Consider the following 21,941-nt stretch of genomic DNA (forward strand, 5'->3'; position numbering starts at 1 on the left):
GTGGGCTGCAGTCCATAGGGTCGCAAAGAGTCAGACAGGACTCAGCAACTAACACTTTCATTCCATTTACAGTTATTACAAAATATTGGCTCTATTTCCTGTGTTGTACAATACATCCTTGTGACTTATCTTATGCCCACTGGTTTGTGGCTCCCCTTTCACTCTATGTTGCCTCTCCCCTACCCTCTGGTAACCACTAATTCATTCTCTGTATCTGTGAGTCTGCTGCCTTTTTTGTTATATTCATTGGTTTGTTGTATTTTTCAGATTCTGCATATAAGTGATATTATACAGTATTTGTCTTTCGCTGTCTGACTTCTTTCACTCAGCATAATGCCTTCCAAATCCATACATGTTGCTGCAAATGGCAAAATTTCATTCTTTTCTTACTGCTAAATAGTATTCCATTGTGTATATATCACATCTTCTGTATTCATTCATCTGTTGATGGACACTCTAATGTTATTTTTTTTAATTAATTAATTTATTTATTTTGACTGCATTGCAAAGCATGTGGGATCTTAGTTCCCTGGTCAAAGATTGAACTCTCAGCCCCTGCACTGGAAGTGCAGGATCATACCGACTGGACTGCCAGGGAAGTCCCTAATGTTTTTCTTTCTAAAACTTTTATTTTATTGAAATAGAGTTGATGACAATGTTGTGTTAATTTCTGCTCTACAGCAAAGTGATTCAGTTTTATATGTTATATATATATTTTTTTCAGACTATATATATTCTTCTTCATATACTTTCCATTATGGTTTATCATAGGATATTGAATATAGCTCTCTGTGCTGCACAGTAGGAACTTGTTGTTTATCCATTCTAAATATAATAGTTTGCTTCTAATCCCAAACTCCCACTATTTCCTCTCCCTCCCCTCCTTCCCCTTGGCAACCGCAACACCATTCTCTATGGGAGTCTGTTTCTGTTTCGTGTTTATTTATGTCATATTTTAGCTTCCACGTATAAGGGATATCTTATGCCATTTGTCTTTCCCTCTCTGACTTACTTCATTTAATATGGTCATCTCTAGGTCAGTCCATGGTGCCACAAATGGCAGTTTCATACTTTTTTATGGGTGAGTAGTATTCCATTGTATATATGGAGCACATCTTTTCTATCCCCTATTATTACTCTTATTCACTCCAAAATATTTATAAGCTCCTACTATGTGACATCAAGATACTGATAGCGTGCTGCAGTCCATAGGGTCACAAAGGATCAGACTTGACTAAGCGACTGAACAACAACGGCAGAATGTTGAAAAGATAAATGGTTATCTTTAGTATGACTGTAATTGTTGTATTATTCACTCAGCCAACATTTACTGAGCACTTACTATGTGCTTGACTGGACATATGAACGCTGCTTTTATTATGGTGATAACGGTTCACTCAGTGAGTGAGTATTTATTGAGTGGAGAATTCCATGGACTGTCGGTGGGCTGCAAAGAGTCGGACACAACTGAGTGACTCTCACTTCACCTGTGGCACTAGGTGATGCAGACAAAGCCACTCCAGGCTTTCTATGTAGGAAGAGCAAGAGACACACAACTTGGAAAAAAATACAAAACAAAACAGGTGATCCCTGGGACTTCCCTGGTGATTCACTGGTTAAGACTTTGTGCCTTGTTGCCAAAGGCCTAGGTTCTATCCCTGGTCAGGGAACTCGGATCCCACAAGCTGCATGATGCAGCCAAAAAAAAAAAAAAAAAAGCGATTCCTGATAAGAATGGGTACCCCGAAAGCAAGCAGTTGGCATGTGTTTATGTATGTTGGAGGACAAATGGGGGACTGTGTGGCAGGGAGATCAGAGAATGAGCTGACATTTGAGAAAGGTCTGAGGGGCTGAGGGTAAATGGAGACATGAAAAGTTCACATTACTGGCAGCAACTATTTGCCAAGCCCTTAAGTGTGTTAAGGGTTTCATGGGCTTCCCATCCCTGAATTTCCAGAATGCTCTTAAGAGCAGGGGCAACCCAAGAGAAAGTCCCATGGAAGAGCCTGGCACAAAGCTGGTACTAATATTGTTTCTGTTGGTGGTGCTGTGTGTGCTTGCTGAGGGCATGAGCTCTGGAGCCTGCCACTTGGGATCTCTTGCTGGGTATGCAAGCAGCCAGCTGGGGGCCTCAGGCACCTGGCTTCCCCTCCCTGGACCTCAGTTTGCACATCTGTGAAATGTGGTTAAAGCTGTGCTTTCCTATAACTCACAAGAACCTACTGGATAACACAGGGAACTTTATTCAATATTTTGTAGTAATCGACAAGGGGAAAGAATCTGAAATTTTATATATATATAAAATGACTGGATCACTGTGCTGGTCACATGAAACTAACATGATATTGTAAATCAACTATACTTCAATTAAAACACACGGATAAAATAAGTAAAAAATAGAAAAAAATAGGGAGGGATAAATCAGGAACTTGGGATTGACATACACACACTACTATATATAAAATAGAAAACCAACAAGGACCTACTGATTAACACAGGGAACTTTACTCAATATTCTGTGATAACCTACATGAGAAATAAATCTGAAAAAACCTGAATATATGTATATGAATAACTGAATCACTTTGTTGTATACCTGAAACTAACACAATATTGTAAATCAACTATACACCAAAAAAAATTTGTTTAAGTCTTGAAAAGAAGAGGACAAAAAGAAAAAATAAAACACAATTAAAAAACCAAAATAAAAGAAAAAAATGCTGTTTTCTAATAAGATTAGAGTGCAGCTCGCTCGACTGAGTGATGACATGCAACGTGATGCTTGGAACTGTGCCTAGGATACAGCCAACACTCAATCATGTTATTATTATCTATTATTTGCTGTTATTACTGTTTACTGTATGGCAGGTAAGGCTACAGGGGCTGGGTTTGAATCCTGACTCTGCCGTTGGCTGTAAGGCATTGGGCTAGTAATGGCACCTCTTGTTTCTCAGTTTCCCCTTCTTTTAAATGGGCATAAAAGCCATAGTGCCGCTTCCTCAGGCGGCACAGCACTGACTTACAGGGCGCAACTCAATGCCTGGCACAACACCTATGCTACCCCCACTCATCAGCTATTGCGGACCCTGGGTTCCACCCCAAGATTGTTGGTAGGGAAGGTGAGGCTGGGGGTGAGGAGGAGAGAGAAAATAAATCTCAGGCGGGTTGGAGTGATCTTGCTCTACAGAGAGTCCCTTGGACAGCAAGGAGATCAAACCAGTCCATCCTAAAGGAAATCAGCCTGAATATTCTTTGGAAGGACTGATCCTGAAGCTGAAGCTCCAATACTTTGGCCACCTGACGTGAAGAGCTGACTCATTAGACAAACCCTGATGCTGGGCAAGATTGAGGGCAGGAGAAGAGGGTGACAGAGGATGAGATGGTTGATGGCATCACCGACTCAATGGCCATGAGACTGAGCAAACTCTGGGAGATAGTGAAGGACAGGGAAGCCTAGTGTGCTGCTGTCCATGGGGTGGCAAAGAGTAGGACATGGCTGAGCAGCTGAACAACCTCAGAGGGAGGGAGAATCCTGCAAGGCCACAAGGGGGCGACATTCAGCTCTCCCAGGCCTCGTGCTTCCTCCGCTAAACCCAGCCCGGTCTTTATCAGCTCCTGAGGGTGGGATGGGCGTCCCCACAGGGGACTTGAGGAAAGGAGGAGGATCGCTGCTGTCAGAGCCATGCACTGCTTCTGGTGTCATTAGCTGAGCACATATCCCCTCACAGAGAAAGAAGCAGAGGCACAGAGCACTGAAGCCACTTGCCCAAGGCCGCACAAGAGCTGGGCCAGAATTGGAACCTGAGTTGTGAGTCCCAGTCCTCATCCAGTGGCTCTGTTATGTGTAACACACACAAGCATTACTGTTACCCACAATAGCTAACCCCTGTGTGGTGCTCACTTTACCCAGGCGCTGGTTTCCTCTATGACTCAGTTGGTAAAAATCCGCCTGTAATGCAGGAGGCATGGGAGTGCAGGTTCATCCCTGGGTGGGGAAGATTCCCCTGGAGGAGGAAATGGCAACCCCCTCCAGTATTCACACCTGTGAAATCCCATGGACAGAGGAGCTTTGTGGGCTACAGCCCATGGGGTCGCAAAGAGTCAGACACGTCTGAGAGTCTAAGCACACGTTCGTGCACACCCAGGGGCTGCCCTAAAAGTCTTCCAAGTGGGAGGGGATGTTTTGAGTTCAGGAACCTGGTGTTGCCATTTGACAGATAAGAAAACTGAGGCTCAGGAAGAGTGAAGGACTTGTACAAAAATCAACCCCAGCCCGCAGAGACAAGAGCTGGAAAGTCTAGCCCTTGCAAAGCCCCACCCTAGCTTTTATGTCACCTCTGCCCAAAAGAAAGCTGTCCTTTCTGTACCTGATAGGGGCAGAGAAAAGGGACAAAGTGCATGCATGCATGCCTCGTCAGTCTTTCCGGCCTAAGGACTGAACCTGCATCTCTTACGTCGCCTACATTGGCAGGCAGGCTCTCTACCACTAGCATCACCTGGAAAGCCAAAGGGACAAAGTAGATGATTAAACAGCTAACTCCATTGGGGGATTATAATTAGAAAAATATGGGAGACCCCTGTCGATTAATGATTACTCAAAAAATCAGGTTTGCTTAATCACAGAGTCAGGTGGGCTTGCTTAGCCGCAAAACTTGCTTATGCAACAGAAGGACGAGACATGTCCACAAACAATAAAACAATGGTGGCATGAGCCCGGCATCCTGTCCAGTGAGCTCAGTAAGTCAGTTATCCCTAGGACATGCTCTCTGCACAAATAAACAATAATCTGTGGACCCAGCTTGACCCTGTCTTTGTGTGCATGCTCGGTTGTCAGTTGTGTCCAACTCTTCGGGACCCATGGACTGTAGCCAGCCAGGATCCTCTGTCCATGGGATTCTCCAGTCAACAATACTGGGATGGGTAGCCATTTCCTCCTCCAGGGGATCTTCCTGACGTAGGGATTGAACCTCTTACCTCTCCTGCACTGGCAGGAGGATTCTTTACCACTGAGCCACCTGGGAAGCCAGACTGGACCGTGTAGGGACAAAAAAAAACTCCCCTGCTCAACCTGAAGGCGGAACCGATGATAGAAGCATGACATTTACTCAAGAAAGACGAAGAAATTATTCTCCATGTCCCCACTTTTCCTTTGATCATAAAAACTGTGGCCCATTAAGTTCTCAGGGCATGGCATCCCCTCACCTACCTGCTTGTAAATCTCACAGGTATCCTACTCTAATAAATAAATCCCTTATCTATCACTTTGCCACTTGCTGAATTCTTTCTATGCTGAGACGTGAAGGACCATGGTACCAGAGCTCTTCGGAGCCCCCTGGCCCCAAAGGACACCAATCACCAATCGGTTTCACTCCTACCAGCCCTTTGCTCCAGTGTTCTTGCCAGGAAAATCCCATGGACAGAGGAGCCTGGAGAGATGCGGTCCATGGGGTCGCAACGGAAGCAACTGAGCACACAGCCCCTTGCTCAGAAGGTGACCTTGGTAGACTGAGGACTTGTCACTCCCTCGCCCCAGCCTGGGCATCACTGAACCTTGCAAGGGCCCTTCTCCTAGGGCCCTCAGATGTTTTCAGGCAGTAAACAGAACCCAGAAGCCTGGGCCCAGCGCCCTGGAATCTGAAACTCAAGGTCTGTTTGGCTGAAAAATTCATGAGCCCAAAAGCCTCAGTGGAGTCAGAGAACAGAGCAGCTCTGTTTGCCGAACCACCCTGCAGCAGCTGCAACCTCCGCTGTCCCCAGAGCATGGGGCCCTGCCCCAGTTCCTTCTAAAAGCCTACGGGCATCCTGCCTCTTTGTGGTTCAGTCACTAAATTGTGTCTGACTCTTTGTGCCTTCGTGGATAGCAGCATGCCAGGCTCCTCTGTCCTCCACTCTCTCCCAGAGTTTGCTCAGCCTCATGTCCATCAAGTCTGTGATGCCATCCATCCATCTCATCCTCTGTCACCCCCTTCTCCTCCTGCCCTCAATCTTTCACAGCATCAGGATCTTTCCAATGATCGGCTCTTCATATCAGGTGGCCAAAGGATCGGAGCTTCAGCTTTAGGATCAGTCCTTCCAATGAATATTCAGGGTTGATTTCCTTTAGGATTGACTGGTTTAATCTCCTTGCTGTCCAGGGGACTCTTAAGAGTCTTCTCCAGCACCGCAGTTTAAAAGCATCAATTCTTCGGTGCTCAACTTTCTTTATGGTCCAGCTCTCACATCCATAAGTGACTACTGGAAAAACCATAGCTTTAACTATGCGGATCTTTGTCAGCATAGTGATGTCTCTCATTTTTATGTCATAGCATTGCCCAGTCACCCCCTTAACTCCTTATCCACGGCACTAAAGGGATCTCCCTGATACTCACAGCTTCTTTGGCCCTCCCTCACCCTTGCATCAGCCATGGCTCCCCATTGCCCTCAAGCTGTCCTGCATGGTAAGGTTTGACCCCTGTTGACCTCTCCCACGAAGCATGCTTGAACTCACAGACTCAGACACACTGACGTCCTTAATTTCATTTCCCCTCTTTCTTTGTCTTCCTCTAGCCCATGACAGCTTAATGCATGATGCCTACCCATCTTGCTTTCTCCACGTAGTTCTCACTCAGCTCTTAGGTCTTCTCTTCAGAAGCCCTTCCTGACCTTCTCCCCCAACCCCATCTAAGTCAGGTTCCTCCCTTGCACTTTCCCAAGTCTCCTGTGACTCTCCCAGCATAGCTGTGTCACACCGTATTCTTAAACATCTGTTTAAAAACTTTTATTGCGGGGGGGGCAGCGGCGCTGATAGTCCCCATGGCGGCTGCACCGGAGCCCGGGAAACCCGGGAAGGGGAAGCCCTTTAAACTCCTAGGAATTTTAGATGTTGAAAACATTCCCTGTGCACGGGATTCGGTATTATATGGCTCATTAGGATCTGTTGTGGCTGGCCTTGGACATTTTTTGTTAACTAGCAGAATTAGAAGATCATGTGACGTTGGGGTAGGAGGATTTATCCTGGTGACTTTAGGATGCTGGTTCCACTGTAGGTATAATTATGCAAAGCTAAGAATCCAGGAAAGACTTGCCAGAGAAGGAATTAAAAACAAGATTTTATACGAAAGTACCCACCTTGATCCTGCAAGAAAACAGACCAATGGCGGCAGCAGCGGCAATTGAGCAGTCTTGAGCATAGAAAACCCAGATACAATTCACTTCATTGTGAACAAAGCTGAGATGAACTACAGAGAACGTTTTATGTACCATAAGACAGCTTTCAATCAAGTAAATAAAGTATGTGTAAGCTGCAAAAAAAAAAAAAAAAACTTATTGCGGGGCTTCCCTGGTGGCTCGGTGGTAAAGAATCCACCTGCCAATGCAGGAGACGTGGGTTCCATCCCTGATTCAGGAAGACCCCACATGCGAAGAGCAACTAATCCAGCGTCCCAGGGCTATTGAGCCTGTGCTCCAGAGTCTGGAGCTATGAGAACCCACCACAATGAGAAGCCCCATGTGTGAAACAAGAGCAAACCCCGGCTTGCCACAAGCCCACACAGCCAAAATAAATAAGTAAATAAATGAAATAATTTAAAAAACTTCTATGGTGGTTTTATATATATATATATATATACACATACATATACATATATACATATATATATCACATAAAATCTCATACCTTCTGATTCCACCTACAGGCTGTTGCAAAAGGAGTCAAATTCTTAGAGAGAGAAAGTAGAATGGTGAGTGCCGGGGCAGCTGAAGTGGGTGGGGAGTTATTGCTTATGGATCAGGTGGGGGAGGGTAGTTTCCATTTCAAAAAAGAAAAAAAGAGCTCAGGAAATGGATGGCGGTGATGTTGTTGCAACATGTGAATATACTTAATCCCCCTGGACTGGACACTTCAAATGATAGATCAGGAAAAAAAATCCCTTTTGCCTCCTCCCTCCCATCCTGATCCTTCTGATAACCTCTATCTTGTTGAAATCTCTTTCTGTTATTACTATTCTGTTATTAATCTATTTCATGTGTATCTGTTTGAGGTATCTCTATCTCTTTCTCCTCCACATACCATACACAACTTGGTATTTATACTCTCTGATAGGACCTGAAACCCTCCCCAACTGCTCTGCAGGGTTACAGCTGAGGGGTGTGGAGTGTGTGGACTGAAATTCTTTTTTTTTTTTTGGACTGAAATTCTTGTTCAGCTCAGGGCTCACTAACTTTGTGTCTGCGGGTAAATTACTTACCCTCTCTGTGTCATTTTCTGCAACTGGAAAATGGTTGCTGCTGCTGCTGCTGCTGCTGCTGCTGCTGCTAAGTTGCTTCAGTCGTGTCTGACTCTGTGTGACCCCATAGACGAGAGCCCACCAGGCTCCGCCATCCCTGGGATTTTCCAGGCAAGAACACTGGAGTGGGTTGCCATTTTCTTCTCTAATGGTTGCAAGGAGTAACAAAACACTTCATAAACGGATTAATCTCTCTCTGTCACTTTCCCCTGTCACTTTTCCACCAGGCTTCCCTAATGGCTCAGATGGTAAGGCGTCCTCCTGCAATGCAGGAGACCCGGGTTTGACCCCTGGGTTGGGAGGATCCCCTGCAGAAGGCAATGGCAACTCACTCCAGTACTCGTGCCTGTAAAATCCCATGGACAGAGGAGCCTGGTAGGTTACAGTCCATGGGATAGCAAAGAGTCAGACCTGAGTGAGCGACTTCATATGGTCACTTTCCCCAACTGGAAAAAGGTAATAAAGATTTCATGTACATAATACCATGCCTTATACTGACTTAGCTCCACTCTTGTAGTAATCTGCAGGGCCACCTCCTCCTTTCTTAAACTGCTGAGATATTTTCCACTTTTAAAATTTAACAGCTATTGAGAAAGGGCAAATATCAAGTAACTGTGAAGAACTGAACCCACCTGGTAAACCGCAGTCTGCAGTCCTGTTTCTGACTCACCCTTTGACCCTTTCTGCCAGTCACTAACAACCACAAAGGCCACCTCTGGTCCATGTTTTGTAGCCATAGGTCAATTAGCTGTGCCTGTCCTAGGACTTCATAGCGAAGTCTCTGGCCCTTTTCACTGGGGCATAATGGTTTTATATCTGTGTGTGTGTGTGTTATGCGTACATATAATTTTATTCATCTATTTATTTTTGGTTGTTCGGGGTCTTCTTTGCTGTGCAGACATTTCTCTAGTTGTGGCAAGCAGGAGCTACGCCCCAGTTGTGGTGCATGGGTTTCTCATTGTGGTGGCTTCTCTTGCTGTGCAACACAGGTTCTAGGCGCACAGGCTTCAGTAGTTGGGGCACGTGGGCTCAGTAGTCGTGGCTCCCCAGCTCTAGAACACAGGCTTAGTAGTTGAGGCGCACAGGCTTTGTTGCTTCACAGCATGTGGGGTATTCCCCGACCAGAGAGCGAACCTGTGTCTCTTGCATTGGCAGGCGAATTCTTTACCACTGAGCCACCAGGAAAGCCTCTCTCCCTCGCCCTTTTTAAAAATTCATCCGTGATGTTGCACTTTCCAATAATAATTCATTCCTTTTTCTTGCTGAGGAGTCTTCTGTGGTATGGACCATTAGGCTGCTTTAAGCTAGGGGCCATTATGAATAAAGCTATTACAGAACTCCTGTGAACATTTGCATACCCATTTTTGCAGGTCTAGCCTTTCTTTTGTGAGTGGTTTCAGTTTTATTTTTCTTGGGTAAATACTTAGGAGTAAATATGTGCATCGTACTGTAAGTGCTCATTTATAAGAAACCACCAGGTTTTTCCCCAAGTGGTTGTGCCATGTTACACCCCCACCAGTAGTGTAGGAGAGCCACCGTTTGCTTCAGATACTCACCAACACTTGGTACCGTCTGTCTTTTGAGTTTTAGCTATTCTGGTGGGTGTGTAGTTGTGTATTATCAAGTTTTAATGTGCATTTCCCTGATGACCTGTTTCCTTTTCTTTGCTGCCTTTTTTTTTTTTTTAGATCTATTTATTTATTTTTGGCTGTGCTGGTTCACGGCTGCTGCATGCAGCCTTCCTCTAGTTGCCCCACACAGGCTTCACGTGAGGTGGATTCTCTTGTTGCAGAGCACAGGCTCTAAATGCTTGGGCTTTAGCAGTTGCAGTGTGTGGGCTCAGTAGTTGCAGTTCCAGGGCTCTAGAGCACTGGCTCAGTAGTTGTGGTGCATGGGAATGGCTGCTCCAAAACACGTGGGACCTTCCAGGACCAGAGATTGAACTGGATGTCCCTTGCATTGCAAGGTGGATTCTTAACCCCTTGGGAAGCCTGACTGCATTGTTTGTATCCGTTGAATGCTGCCCGCTTCTGTGAGCACACCGCTGGGTTTGCATGCTCTGCTCTACTGGTGGACACACACATTCTCCCCCATTTTATACAAGAATGTTCAAAGCTGTAGGTAATACCTTCTGGCACTAACTGCCTGTGCATATACATGCTATGGTTTCTCTAGGGTCAGTGACAGAGAGGAATTGTACAGAGTGAGCACAGTTTGGATTTAATCTTTTTGCTAGAGAACATTCAGACCCACAGCATCAGATCACCTCCCTTGATGTTGTTGTCACTCAGTTGTGTCTGACTCTTTTCGACCCCATGGACGCCAGGCTTTCCTGTCCTTCATGGTCCCTGGGAGCTTGCTCAAACTCATGTCCATTGAATCTGTGATGCTGTCCAGTCATCTTGTCCTCTTCTCCTCCTGCCCTCAATCTTTCCCAGCATCAGGGTTTTTTCCAACGTGTCGGCTCTTCACATCAGGTGGCCAAAGTATTGGAGCTTCAGCTTCAGCATCAATCCTTCCAAAGAATAGTCAGTTTTGATCTCCTTTAGGATTGACTGGTTGGATCTCCTTGCAGTCCAAGGGACTTTCAAGAGTCTTCTCCAACACCACAGTTCAAAAGCATCAATTCTTCGGCTCTCAGCCTTCTTGATGGTCCAACTCTCACATCCATACACGACTAGAGGAAAAAGCATAGCTTTGTCTACACACTTGATGTTATCAAACTCAAGTTCTTGCCAATCTGATGTATGAAAAACATGCATCTTTTCGTCTGTTCACTGGCACACAGTTGATGTTCAGTATCTATTTGGCGAATGAATGGTTGGATAGGTGACTGCATGAAAGACGTCTGCCTCTAGCCCACTAAAGGGACCAAGAGGGTCTCGCAGGATCCCAGATGGAAAACAAAGGTTGGGGCCCCACCCCTTCTCGAGCCCGCCCCCGCCCCGCCCCGGGTCCCGCCCCCTCCCTCTCGGGGCTCCTATTGGTGGGAGTGCGAGGGGCTGACCGATGGGAGGGGCGGGGCCGGGCCCTGGGCGGGGAGCTGCAGCCCGCGGAGCCTCCAGCCCGACCGGGCTGGGGTCGCGCTGGCCCGGACACCCCTCCCCGCCCGCCGCGGCCATGGTGGACGAGCGGAAGGACGGATCCTATGGTAGGAGTTGCCTCTGGCCCGCGTCCGCTTCTGATGAGTTGGAGGGCCTTGGGAAAGGGACATCCGAGATCTTAAACACCCGCGCTGCAGCTAAGGGCCTCCTCCTGCTTCCCGGCCTTGCATCCTGCTCTGCGCCGAGCCCACACCCCCTGCTCCCGCCTGGTCGCCCCGCGTCCCCTCTCGGGAGCCCCTGCTACCCCTCCGGGTGATCGGCGGGGACGCATGGCGCATGCTCCGCTTGGGGAGGTCCCGTTATCTGGGCGGCTCGGATGCAGGGCGGGGGAGGGGAGGCACGGCGATCGGGGCTCAGAAAAGGACCAGGGCCCCAGCCTCCCTCTAGATCCTCCTCCTCTTCCAATTCCCTTTCTCCACTGCTTCCTCCGGCTCACACGCCCTTAGAAGTAACCGTTCTGGGCTTTCGGTCAGATGGGGAAACTGAGGCAGGTCTCGGCGGACCAAGTCCTGGGATGGGAACCCATCGGGTCTCGCCCGCCGTCTGGGAAGGGCGGAAATAGGGGCGCCACCGGCGAAGGGGCAGGAAGGAAGCAGGAAACAATTGAGAAACTTTCCCTGCCCTGTGCCAGCGGCCGGGGGCCTGGCTCGCCTTTGGAAGGGGTCCCCGCGACAGGTACCCGCTCCCGCCAACTTCTGAGGGCGGCCTTAGCCTCTGGGTCGGTGAAATGGGGCAATGATGAGGCTTCCTCCCCACCCACGCCCTGTGGTGCTTCCCTTCCCCAGGTTCCCACGGAGGGGTGTGTAGTCCTCAGTTTCTCTTTTCTCTTCTCCATTTTTGGGTCCCCAGAGCCCAGCTGGTCACACGCCCCACGTGACACTGCCCTGGGGTAAAGGGGCTCTGCCACCTCTCCTTGTGTAACCAAAACTTCCTGGAAACTGTGAGAGACCCAAGGGCCTTGGGGAGGGGGCCGGAAACCACTTAAAAATAATCAAGAAAAACAAGCCGAGTAGAGCTGTGCCTCCCTCCCCTCAGGGACTGCGGCCTCCAGAGGCTGCACAGACAGACAGATAGACACGGCTGTCCCTGCCCAGCCCAGCCAAGAGCCTGGCAACTGCCCAGCCACTCCCTTCCCTGCTTGAAGCTGGCAGCCCCGACCTCCTGAGGGGCCCCCTCACTCTTGGTTTTGGCCCAAGCCCCAGACCCCGTGGCTGCCCAGTGCTGTCTGTCCCTTGGGTGTGGCTGGCTTTCTCTGATCTGGAATTCTCCACCTGGGGTCCTGCCTGTCTGTGGGCAGCACCTTTGATATCTTTGGTCTCTGGAAGGCGAGCCTGGGGACAGAGGGGACAATAATGTGGTTCACCCAGTATTTGGCCAAAGGGAGCCAGCCGTAGACCTGCCAGGACCACACCGGAGACAGGGGACTTATGTGTCCAACAGACCTTGTGCTGGGCATTAGAAACACATTCCATCGACAAGTATGTGTTGAGCATCCTTTTTTCAGGCAGTGTCTAGACACAGAATACAGCAGTGAACAGAGTGGAAAAATTCTTGAATAAATAAGTAATTTTAGGTTGTTGTATGCTTTGTGAGGCAATGAACAGGACATTGTGTGTGTGTTTCTGTCTTTGTGTATGTGTGTGTGTGTGTGTGTGTGTGTGTGTGTGTGTGTATTTGGGGCAGAATCATCTGGGATTATTTTAGGTGACCAACGGCTGGAGATTGAGCTAGCCATGGGAAGATTAAAGCAAAGTGTGGTCCAGGCAGAGGGAACAGCAAATTAACCACACAGTTGCTTCATGATTTCTCTCTATGAAGTCCAGGGGAGTGTGAGATGGAGACTTCAGAATGAGAGACAGGTCTTGCAGCCAGGCCTGCACCTCCTCCAGAGGGGCCACAGGATTTGACTCCTTGAAGTGGCTGTGAAGGGTGGGCGTGATGATGGGGATTTCTTGCTTAGTTTGTAAGTCATTCATTCTCATCAGAACCAAAAATCTAGGGTCCTCGCACTGCCCTGTGAAGTTCCTGCCAGGAAACGGAGATTTCCCCTGGGAAATTGTGCTTTGGGAAGAGTGGGTCCCCTATAATTCCCTTGTACTCTGGCGTCTTCCTATCAGTCACTGTGAATTTAGGGGGTGATGTCAGACTGATAGAGGCTCAAATCCTGGTTGGTTCTGATACATACAAGCTGTGTGACTGTAGGTGAGTTGGTGACCTCTCTGAGACTTGGTATTTTCATTAGTCGGGCTGGGCAGACTGTACTGGCAGGTGAAAAGTGCTTTTCACCGTGCCTGGTTATCTGGAGACACTCAGGAGGCCTCTGGGACTGGTGATCCTGAGGATGTGGATTTTTCTAGGAGCTGATGTGGAAGCAAACCTCTTTGTCAGGACATATACTTAGATAAGACTGGGCAGGACAGAAAGCTTCCTCCCTATTATACATCATACCTAGAGGAAGGCAGCATCTCTGAGGAAGCCAGGAAATGGCTCCTGTCCCTGACGGATGTCAGCAAGGCTCACTGCCATCCTTTCCAACCCACCCTTGGCATGAGCAGCATGGAAAAATATTCTAGAACCTAAAACAATAGACTCTGATGGGGGTGCGGGACTGAGAAAGAAGTCACAATGCTTGTTTTTTTGTTTGTTTGTTTTGTTTGGCCGCGCTGCAAGGCAGGTGGGATTTTAGTTCCCTGACCAGGGATTGAACCTATTCCCCCTGCATTGGAAGCACAGAGTTTTGACCACTGGACTGCCAGGGAAGGCTGCCCATGGCACTTGTTTTAAAAACAGATTCCAAAGCCCCATTCGCTAAAGAGTTCAACTCAGACAGTAGGAGGGCTCTGGCATCTGAGCTTTAAAAAATATTGTTGGGAGAGGTTATTGTTAATTATACCTTTTTTGGAGGAAGTGATAATACATTCACGTGGTTCAAAAGACAGAAGATGAAAGCTTTATTAAGAAAACATTCTTCTTCTCCATCCCCCACATTACACTTCCTTCATGCATCTGGTGGTGGTTTGGTCTCTAAGTTATGTCCAGCTCTTGCGACCCCATAGACTATAGGCCTGCCAGGCTCCTCTGTCCATGGGATTCTCCAGGCAAGAATACTGGAGTGGGTTGCCATTTCCTTCTCCAGGGGATCTTCCCAACCCAGGGATCAAACCTGAGTCTCCCGTATTGCAGGCAGACGCTTTATCCTCTGAGCCACCAGGGAAGCTAGTTCATAAGCCCCGACTAAAGATCTTGCCTGTGGCAATGAAGATCAAAGATCCTGCAACTAAGAGCCAGCACAACCAAATAAATAAATTAATATTAAAAAAAAAAAAAGAATACTGGAGTGGATTGCCATTTCCTTCTCCAGGGTATCTGCCCAACCCAGGAATCAAACCCTGCCTTGCAGGCAGATTCTTTACCAACTGAACTACAAGGGAAGCCCAAGGACTAAGAATGGCTCTTTTTTTAAGTGGTTCTTAAAAGAAGAAGAATATGTGAGAGAGGCAATATATTAACCAGAAAGACTAAAATCTTTAACACCTTGCCCTTAGGAAAAAATGTGCAGATCTCTGATAAGACCCTTCTTTCCTGATAAGGAAGGTATCTCCTGCGGCTTCCCAGTCAGTCCCCAGTGGAAGAATTTTCATTATTTTGACCATACCAGGTGGCCTGTGGGATCTTAGTCCCCTGACCGGGGAATAGAACCTAGGCCCCTGCAGTGAAAGTGCCAAGTCCTAACCACTGGACCACCAGGAAAGTCCCAAGGAAAATTATTTTAAAATAGGATTTAAAACTCATATAAGAAAATTAATGTATTCTGTCTACTGGGGTGGGGAGGGCTGAAAATTAAAAATAAGCCCTCAACCGCACAGAAGATTTTAGGTTTCTGAGTAAAAGAACTCTTCATATGCTCTCAGCTCACTGTCCTTGCCCGGGAGGTAAGGCAGCCAGAAAGACTTTCCAGAGCTTAGACTGTTTATTGCTGTGTGTCTGTGTGGCGTCTGTATCTTTTTAAAGCTCCTCAGGTTGGTTTCATGAGAAAAGGCACTGTTCCTAGAATGGGCTACTATGTTGCCTTGTAAGATGAAGTAGGTCTAAAGTTGCTGATGGGGAAACAGTGTCTAATTATGTTAGGCTGTGAAACAGCAAAGTAGGGAACCGGGGTGTTTAAGGAAACAAGGGGAGTGAAGAACAAGGGATAAATATAGCTAGAAATCTGCTTGGGTATGTGACCTGTGGACAGTGTTCAGAAGGGAATCCAGTGAGAGGAACTGCCCTCTGCCCCCCAGAGAGGAAGTAATGGCTCTAGGCCAGGGGTGAGAGGGAGAGTGGTTTTCCCTTTGTATTTTTTAAATGATTTTTGTATTTAAAAAGAAACTGTGCTAGGTCTTCATTGCTGCGCACTGGCTTTCTCCAGTTGTAGCAAGTGGGGACTACTCTTCGTCGCGGTGCATGGCCTTCTCAAGGCAGTGGCTTCTGCTGCGGAGCACAGGCTTCAGTAGTTGGCAGCACGTGGGTCAGTAGTTGTGGCACTGGGCTTAGTTGCTCCGAGGCATGTGGGATCTTCCCGGACCAGGGATCGAACCTGTGTCTACTGCATTGGCAGGCGGGTTCTAATCCACTCTACCACCAGGGAAGAGTGATTTTTCTTAGTCTAAAGGCTCCCTGAAGTTTTTTTTTTTTTTTTTTAAATCTTGATAAGCATACAGGTTCCTAACTTCCTTCAGCAAACATTTATTGTGCAGGGACCATGGGCCAGGTTTTGTCCTAAACTCTGGAGACCCAGCCCTTGTCCAGCTGACCTTGTCAAGGGACCCCCAGATAAGATACTAAGGAAATTCTCCTTTCAGAGAAGGGCTCTGGAGAAAAGTTTATCAGGAAGGAGGGAGGGCAGTGATCTGTTGGGCCTGGAGGCAGGGTTTAATTTCAAATAGAAACAGGTCATTCTTCAGAGGTCACCAGAGGCATAGGAAAGGGAGCCCTGTAGAACTTCTCAGGCAGTAGGCAAGACTTGTGCAAAGGCCCAGGGGTAGGGTCATGTCTCAAGTTTCTAGAAGGAGCAGTCAGGAGGGCCTGTGGCTGGAGTGAATAGATAAAAGGGTAGACTACGAAGAGGTGAAGGAAGAGAGGGAGTGGGCAGAGTGTATAGGGCTTTGTGGACCGTGGGAGGAGCTGGGCCTCTGTTGTCATTTGTTTGTTTTTATTTATCTATTCGTGGCTGTGCTGGGTCTTTGTTGCTGTGTGGGCTTTTCTCTAGTTGCTGTACAGGGGCTTCTCACTGCAACGGCTTCTTCTGTTGCAGAACACAGGCTGTAGGGCTCAGATTTCAGTAGCTGTGGCATATGGGCTCATTAGTTGCAGTTTCTGGGCTCTAGAGCACAGGCTCGGTAGTTTTGGCTCTCGGGCTCAGTTGCTCTGTGGCCTGTAGGATCCTCCTGAATCAGGGACTGAACTCATGTCTCCTGCACTGGCAGGGGGATTCTTCACCGAGGAGCCACCGGGGAAGCCCTGTTTGTTTCTGTTGTTACTGCTGTTTTTTGGCTGCACAGCATGACTTGAGGGCTTCCCTGGTGGCTCCAAGGTAAAGAATCCACCTGCCAATGCAGAAGACGCAGGTTCAGTCCCTGGGTTGGGAAGATCCCCTGGAGAAGGAAATGCAACCCATTCCAGTCTTCTTGCCTGGGAAATCCCATCGGCAGAGGAGCCTGGCGGGCTACAGTCCACGAGGTCGCAAAGAGTCAGACGTGACTTAACCGATTAAACCATATATGTACAACTGAGTCACTCTGCTGTACACCTAAAATTAACACAACACTGTAAATCAACTATACTCTGATGCAAAATAAAAATTGAGAGAATTGCTTGGTACTGTTGTTGTGGATGGAGCACAGGCTGTAAGCGCACAGGCTTCAGTAGTTACAGCACGTAGGCTCAATAGTTAGGACTCCACATTTTTACGGCCAAGGGCCTGGTTTCCATTCCCTGGTCAGGAAACTGAGATCCCACCAGCCTCGAGGTGCGACCAAAAAAAAAAAAAAAAAAATTGAAAAAGTTTTGAAGGAAAAAAAAGAAGAGCATGGTCTCAGGAGAAGAGTTCAAAATTTCAGCTCCTGCTGTGTCCCTCAGGCAAGTCAGGAAGCATCATTGTGTCTCTGCTTCATTGAGCAATGTGCCCTCAGGTCAGGAAGATCCCCCAGAGGAAGGCACGGCAACCCATTCCAGTAGTCTTGCCTGGAGAATTCCATGATCAGAGGAGCCTGGTCCATGGGATCGCAAAACAGTCAGACAATTGAGCAGCTAAGCACAGCATAGACATGCCCTCAGAGCCTCGATATAAGGATTTTTTTTTTTTTTAGGCATGTGGGATCCTAGTTCCCCTATCAGGGATCGAACCCACACCCGCTGCCGTGGAAGCACAAAGTCTTAACCAATGAGCCTCCAGGGAAATCCTTCATCATAAGGATTACATGAGTTCCTAAGGCTTCGCTGGTGGCTCACTGGTAGAGAATTCACCTGTCGATGCAGGAGACACAGGTTCAATCCCTGATCCGGAAAGACCCCACGGACTGAGGAGCACCTCAACCCATGTGTCACAGCTGTTGAGCCTGTGCTGTAGTCCCCAGGAGCCACAACTACTGAAGCCTGTGCTCCACAAGAGAAGCCACTGAAATGAGAAGCCCATAGCAGCTAGAGAGTAGCTCCCACTCACTGCAGCTAGAGAAAAACCCATGCAGCGACGAAGACTCAGCACAGCTAAAAATAAATAAATAAAATGAAATAATAGGAGGAAATTTCTGTTTTGATGCCTAGCACACAGTAGGCGGTCAGTCTTTTGCTCCTAGCCTTTTGGTCAGTAGAATCACTTCTAGTTTTCTTACCCAGCTGCCGTCCTGAAATATTTGTCAAGGGGACTTGTCTGGGCAGCTGGGATGTCCATTACCCAGGCAGAGGTTTCTGGGAAGGCAGGGGAGGGCTGGGCTGGCTGTGTGGGGGAGGCCTTGGGGACTTGGCTTGTCTCCAGAAGCTACAAGGGCTGGGTGGCACTTGATGTCCTGACCACTGGAATTGTGGCTGGGCAGCCTGTTCCCTTATCTCCTACACCCACTGAGCTGGGCGGGCTGGCCCTCGTGCCCAGCAAGGGAGGGACCCAACAGCCGCCTCTCCTCCCGGAGCCTGATCTAACGGTTCGACTTCCCACACCTTCTCCCCGACCACAGTCGCATTTTTAGCTCTGCCTCTCCCAGTACTTGCCCCTAAAAGGCCTGGGTTGGAGCCAGAGGACCCTCGGTTTGATTCAGAGCTCCTTCCCTCATCAGCTATGCGGTCTGAGCGTGTGACCTCTGTTTGCCTCCTCTGTCAAATGGTACCATGTTCCTGGTTAGCAACTTTTTTGGGCCATGTGGCATATAGGATTTTAGTCCCCTGACCAGAGATTGAATCTCTGCCCCCCTGCAGTGGAAGCTCAGAATCTTAACCACTGGGCCACGAGGCAAGTCCCTAGCTAGCATTTCTTTTCTTTTTTTTTTAATGTAAATTTCTTTCGTTATTTTTGGCTGTCCTGGGTCCTCATTACTGCGTGGGCCTTCTCTAGCTGTGGTGAGCGGGGTCCACTGTGTTGTGGTGCTGCGACTTCTTATTACAGTGACTTTTCTTGCTGCGGAGCACAGGCCTGTAGCCAAGAGGGTTTCAGTAACTATGGCACACGGACTTAGTTGCTCTGCAGCATGTGGGATCCTCCTGGATCAGAGATCAAACCCGTGTCTCCTGCATTGGCAGGTAGATTCTTTACCACTGAGCCACCAGGGAAGCCCCTGCTAAGTGCTTTCTGAGCATCAAGCCCTGGCAACACCTACCAGCAAATGAAGTATGAGCCCCATTCTCCACACAGGAAAACAGCGGACTGCAAAGGGAAAGGGCTTGTCAATTTCCCCATCTGTAATGCCGGGGAATGAATGGTGTGCCTTTACCGCCGTTTACCATTATAAGCAGAGCACACACAACACGCTGCACAGACTTGGGCCCAACACCTGCTGGCTCACGGCCTAGAGATCAGGGGGCAGTGAACTTCTGTAAAGGTCCAGAGAGTGAATGTTTTCACATACAGTCTATGCCTGCTCCTCTAGTCTGCCACAGATAACAGACAACATGAAAGCAAGCAGCCACTGGCCGTATGAAAACGAATGAGAATGGCCGTGTGCCAAGCAAACTTGATTTGTAGTTGGTGACGTTTTAATTTTTAAACATTTTCTTTCTTCCTTGACTTTCGGTTGCGCTGGGTCTTTGTAGCTGCACTCGGGCTTTCTCTAACGGTGAGCACTGGGGGCTACTCTTCTATGCGGTGTGCGGGCTTCTCATTGTGATGGCTCCTCTTGTTTCGGAGTCGGGGCTTTAGAGGTGGGGGGCTTCAGTAGCTGTGGCTCCCAGGCTCTAGAGCACAGGCTCAGTAGTTGTGGCGCTCGGGCTTGGGTGCTCTGAGGCGTGTGAGGTCTTCCCTGACCAGGGATCACACTTGTGTCCCCTGCATCGGCAGATGGATTCTTATCCACCATACCACCAGGGAAGTCTGCTGATATTCAAATTTAATGTGACAAAGTAGTCTCCTTGTGATGCTTGTCAGCCACTTAAATACAGAAAGACCGTTCTTAGCCCTAAACCATATGAAAACATGGTGGACTGATTTGCCCAGTGGGGAACGGATGGTTTGACAACTCCTGCCCTAAATGGTTAAGACATGAGGACTTCCCAGGCAGTCCAGTGGTTAAGACTCCACGCTTCCACCACAGGGGGCTTGGATTCTATCCTCGGTTGGGGAACGCAGATCCTGCATGCGGCATGGTGTGACCAGAAGATAGTAAAAATTATCCTTTTTAAAGTGTGAAAAAAATGGTTAAGACGCCATAGTAGACAGAATAATAGCCCCCCACCCCCAACCCCGAAGATGGCTTCCCATGGTGGCCCTAGTGGTAAAGAACCCACCTACCAGTGCCAGAACCCTGAGGTGGGGAAGATCCCCTGGAAAAGCAAATGACAACCCTCCCTAGTATTCTTGCCTGGAGGATCCCATGGATGGTGGAGTCTGATGGGCTACAGTCCAGGGGTTCGCAAAGGGTTGGACATGTCTCAAGCAACCTAGCACACATGCAAAGATGTCCATGTCCTAATTCCTGGAACCCTGTGGGCTTCCCTGGTGGCTCGGTGGTAAAGAATCTGCTTGCCAATGCAGGAGACTCCGGTTCGATCCCTGGGCCAGGAAGATTCCCCCTTGAGAAGGGAATGGCAACCCACTCTAGTATTCTTGCCTGAAGAATCCCATGCCCAGAGCAGTCTGGGCAGGCTACAGTACATAGGGTCCCAAAGAGTCTGACATGACTGAGCAGCTAAACAACATGAATGTGTTAGCTTTCACAGCAACAAGGACTTTGCAGATGGGATTAAGTTTAGGATCTTGAGATGGGGAGATTATTCTCAGTTATCCAAATGGGCCCAAGGACAAGAGTCCTCATAAAGAAAAGATGGAGGTAGGGGAGTCAGAGGAGGAGCCGCAGCAGTGGAAGTAGATGTAGGCTTGATGGGAATGCTGGCTTTGAGGATGGAGGAGGAGGACATGAGCCAAAAAGCTGGAAAGAGGCGAGGAAACAGATTCTGAGAAACTGCAGAAGGAACATAGCCTGGCCAACGCCCTGATTTTAGCTTAGTGAGATGCACTTTGAACATCTGATCTCTAGAACTGTGATAATAAAATCTCTGTGTGTTTTGTTTTCCAAACAAATGAAACAAATGACCCAAATAATGAAGAAACAAACAAATGATCCAAAAAATGTGGATCATTTTTAAAGTCCTTATTAAATTCGTTACAATATTGCTTCTGTTTTATGTTTTGGTCTTTTTGGCCGTGAAGCCTGTGGGGTCCCAGCTCCCCAACCAGGGATCAAACCTGCACTCGCCGCACTGGAAGGTGACGTCTTAACCAATAGACCACCAGAAAGTCCCATAAATTTGTGTCTTGAGCCACCAAGTTGGTGGTAATTGCTTACAGCATCCAAAGGAAACACTAACTCAGTAGCTGGGTGGCCCAGCTCTGTTGCTCCTGATTTTTGTGGGCACTGGCATGTTGTTTTTCTCTGGGCCTCAGTTTCTGCATCTGTCAAATGGGAGCAGTGATGGAGTCAACCTCACAGAATTGCTGTAAGGGTGAACCAAGGCGCACCATGTAATGTTTTAGAAGACCGCCTGGCACACAGTAATGTGGGGGCACTGGGGCGTTCTGCTGTTCTTATTATCTTGCATCATCGTTGCAAAGATTCAGCAAGTTTTTGTCCTGCAGTGTTTGAACCAGGCTCAGTTATCAAACCATTAGTATTCGCCTTGCCCCTGCCTCCACCCCACTTGGCTAATGTTAAAACAGGAGCTAATGGAACAGATCAGATGACAATACCAGTTGTGCGTGCTCCGTCGCTTGTGTTGTGTCTGACTCTTCGTGACCTCATGGTGAGCCATGTGGCCCACCAGGCTCCTCTGTCCATGGAATTTTTCAGGTAAGAATACTGGAGTGGGTTGCCATTTCCTTCTCCAGAGGATC

General features: G+C 48.1%; 1 protein-coding gene and 1 pseudogene across 1 annotated transcript in view; both read left to right on the top strand.

Moving 5' to 3' along the window:
* On the top strand, window positions 6,772-7,266 carry LOC102183865 (annotated as a pseudogene).
* Window positions 11,289-21,941, top strand: part of SLC44A2 (solute carrier family 44 member 2) — a 31,311-nt gene continuing 20,658 nt past the window's right edge. Inside the window, exon 1 of the mRNA XM_018051066.1 lies at window positions 11,289-11,415. Coding sequence (XP_017906555.1) covers window positions 11,385-11,415 — 31 coding nt within the window. The 5' untranslated portion in view covers window positions 11,289-11,384. The remainder of the gene's footprint in view (window positions 11,416-21,941) is intronic.

This window comes from Capra hircus, chromosome 7, assembly GCF_001704415.2.
Source record: "Capra hircus breed San Clemente chromosome 7, ASM170441v1, whole genome shotgun sequence".
In the NCBI taxonomy this organism is placed as follows: Eukaryota; Metazoa; Chordata; class Mammalia; order Artiodactyla; family Bovidae; genus Capra; species Capra hircus.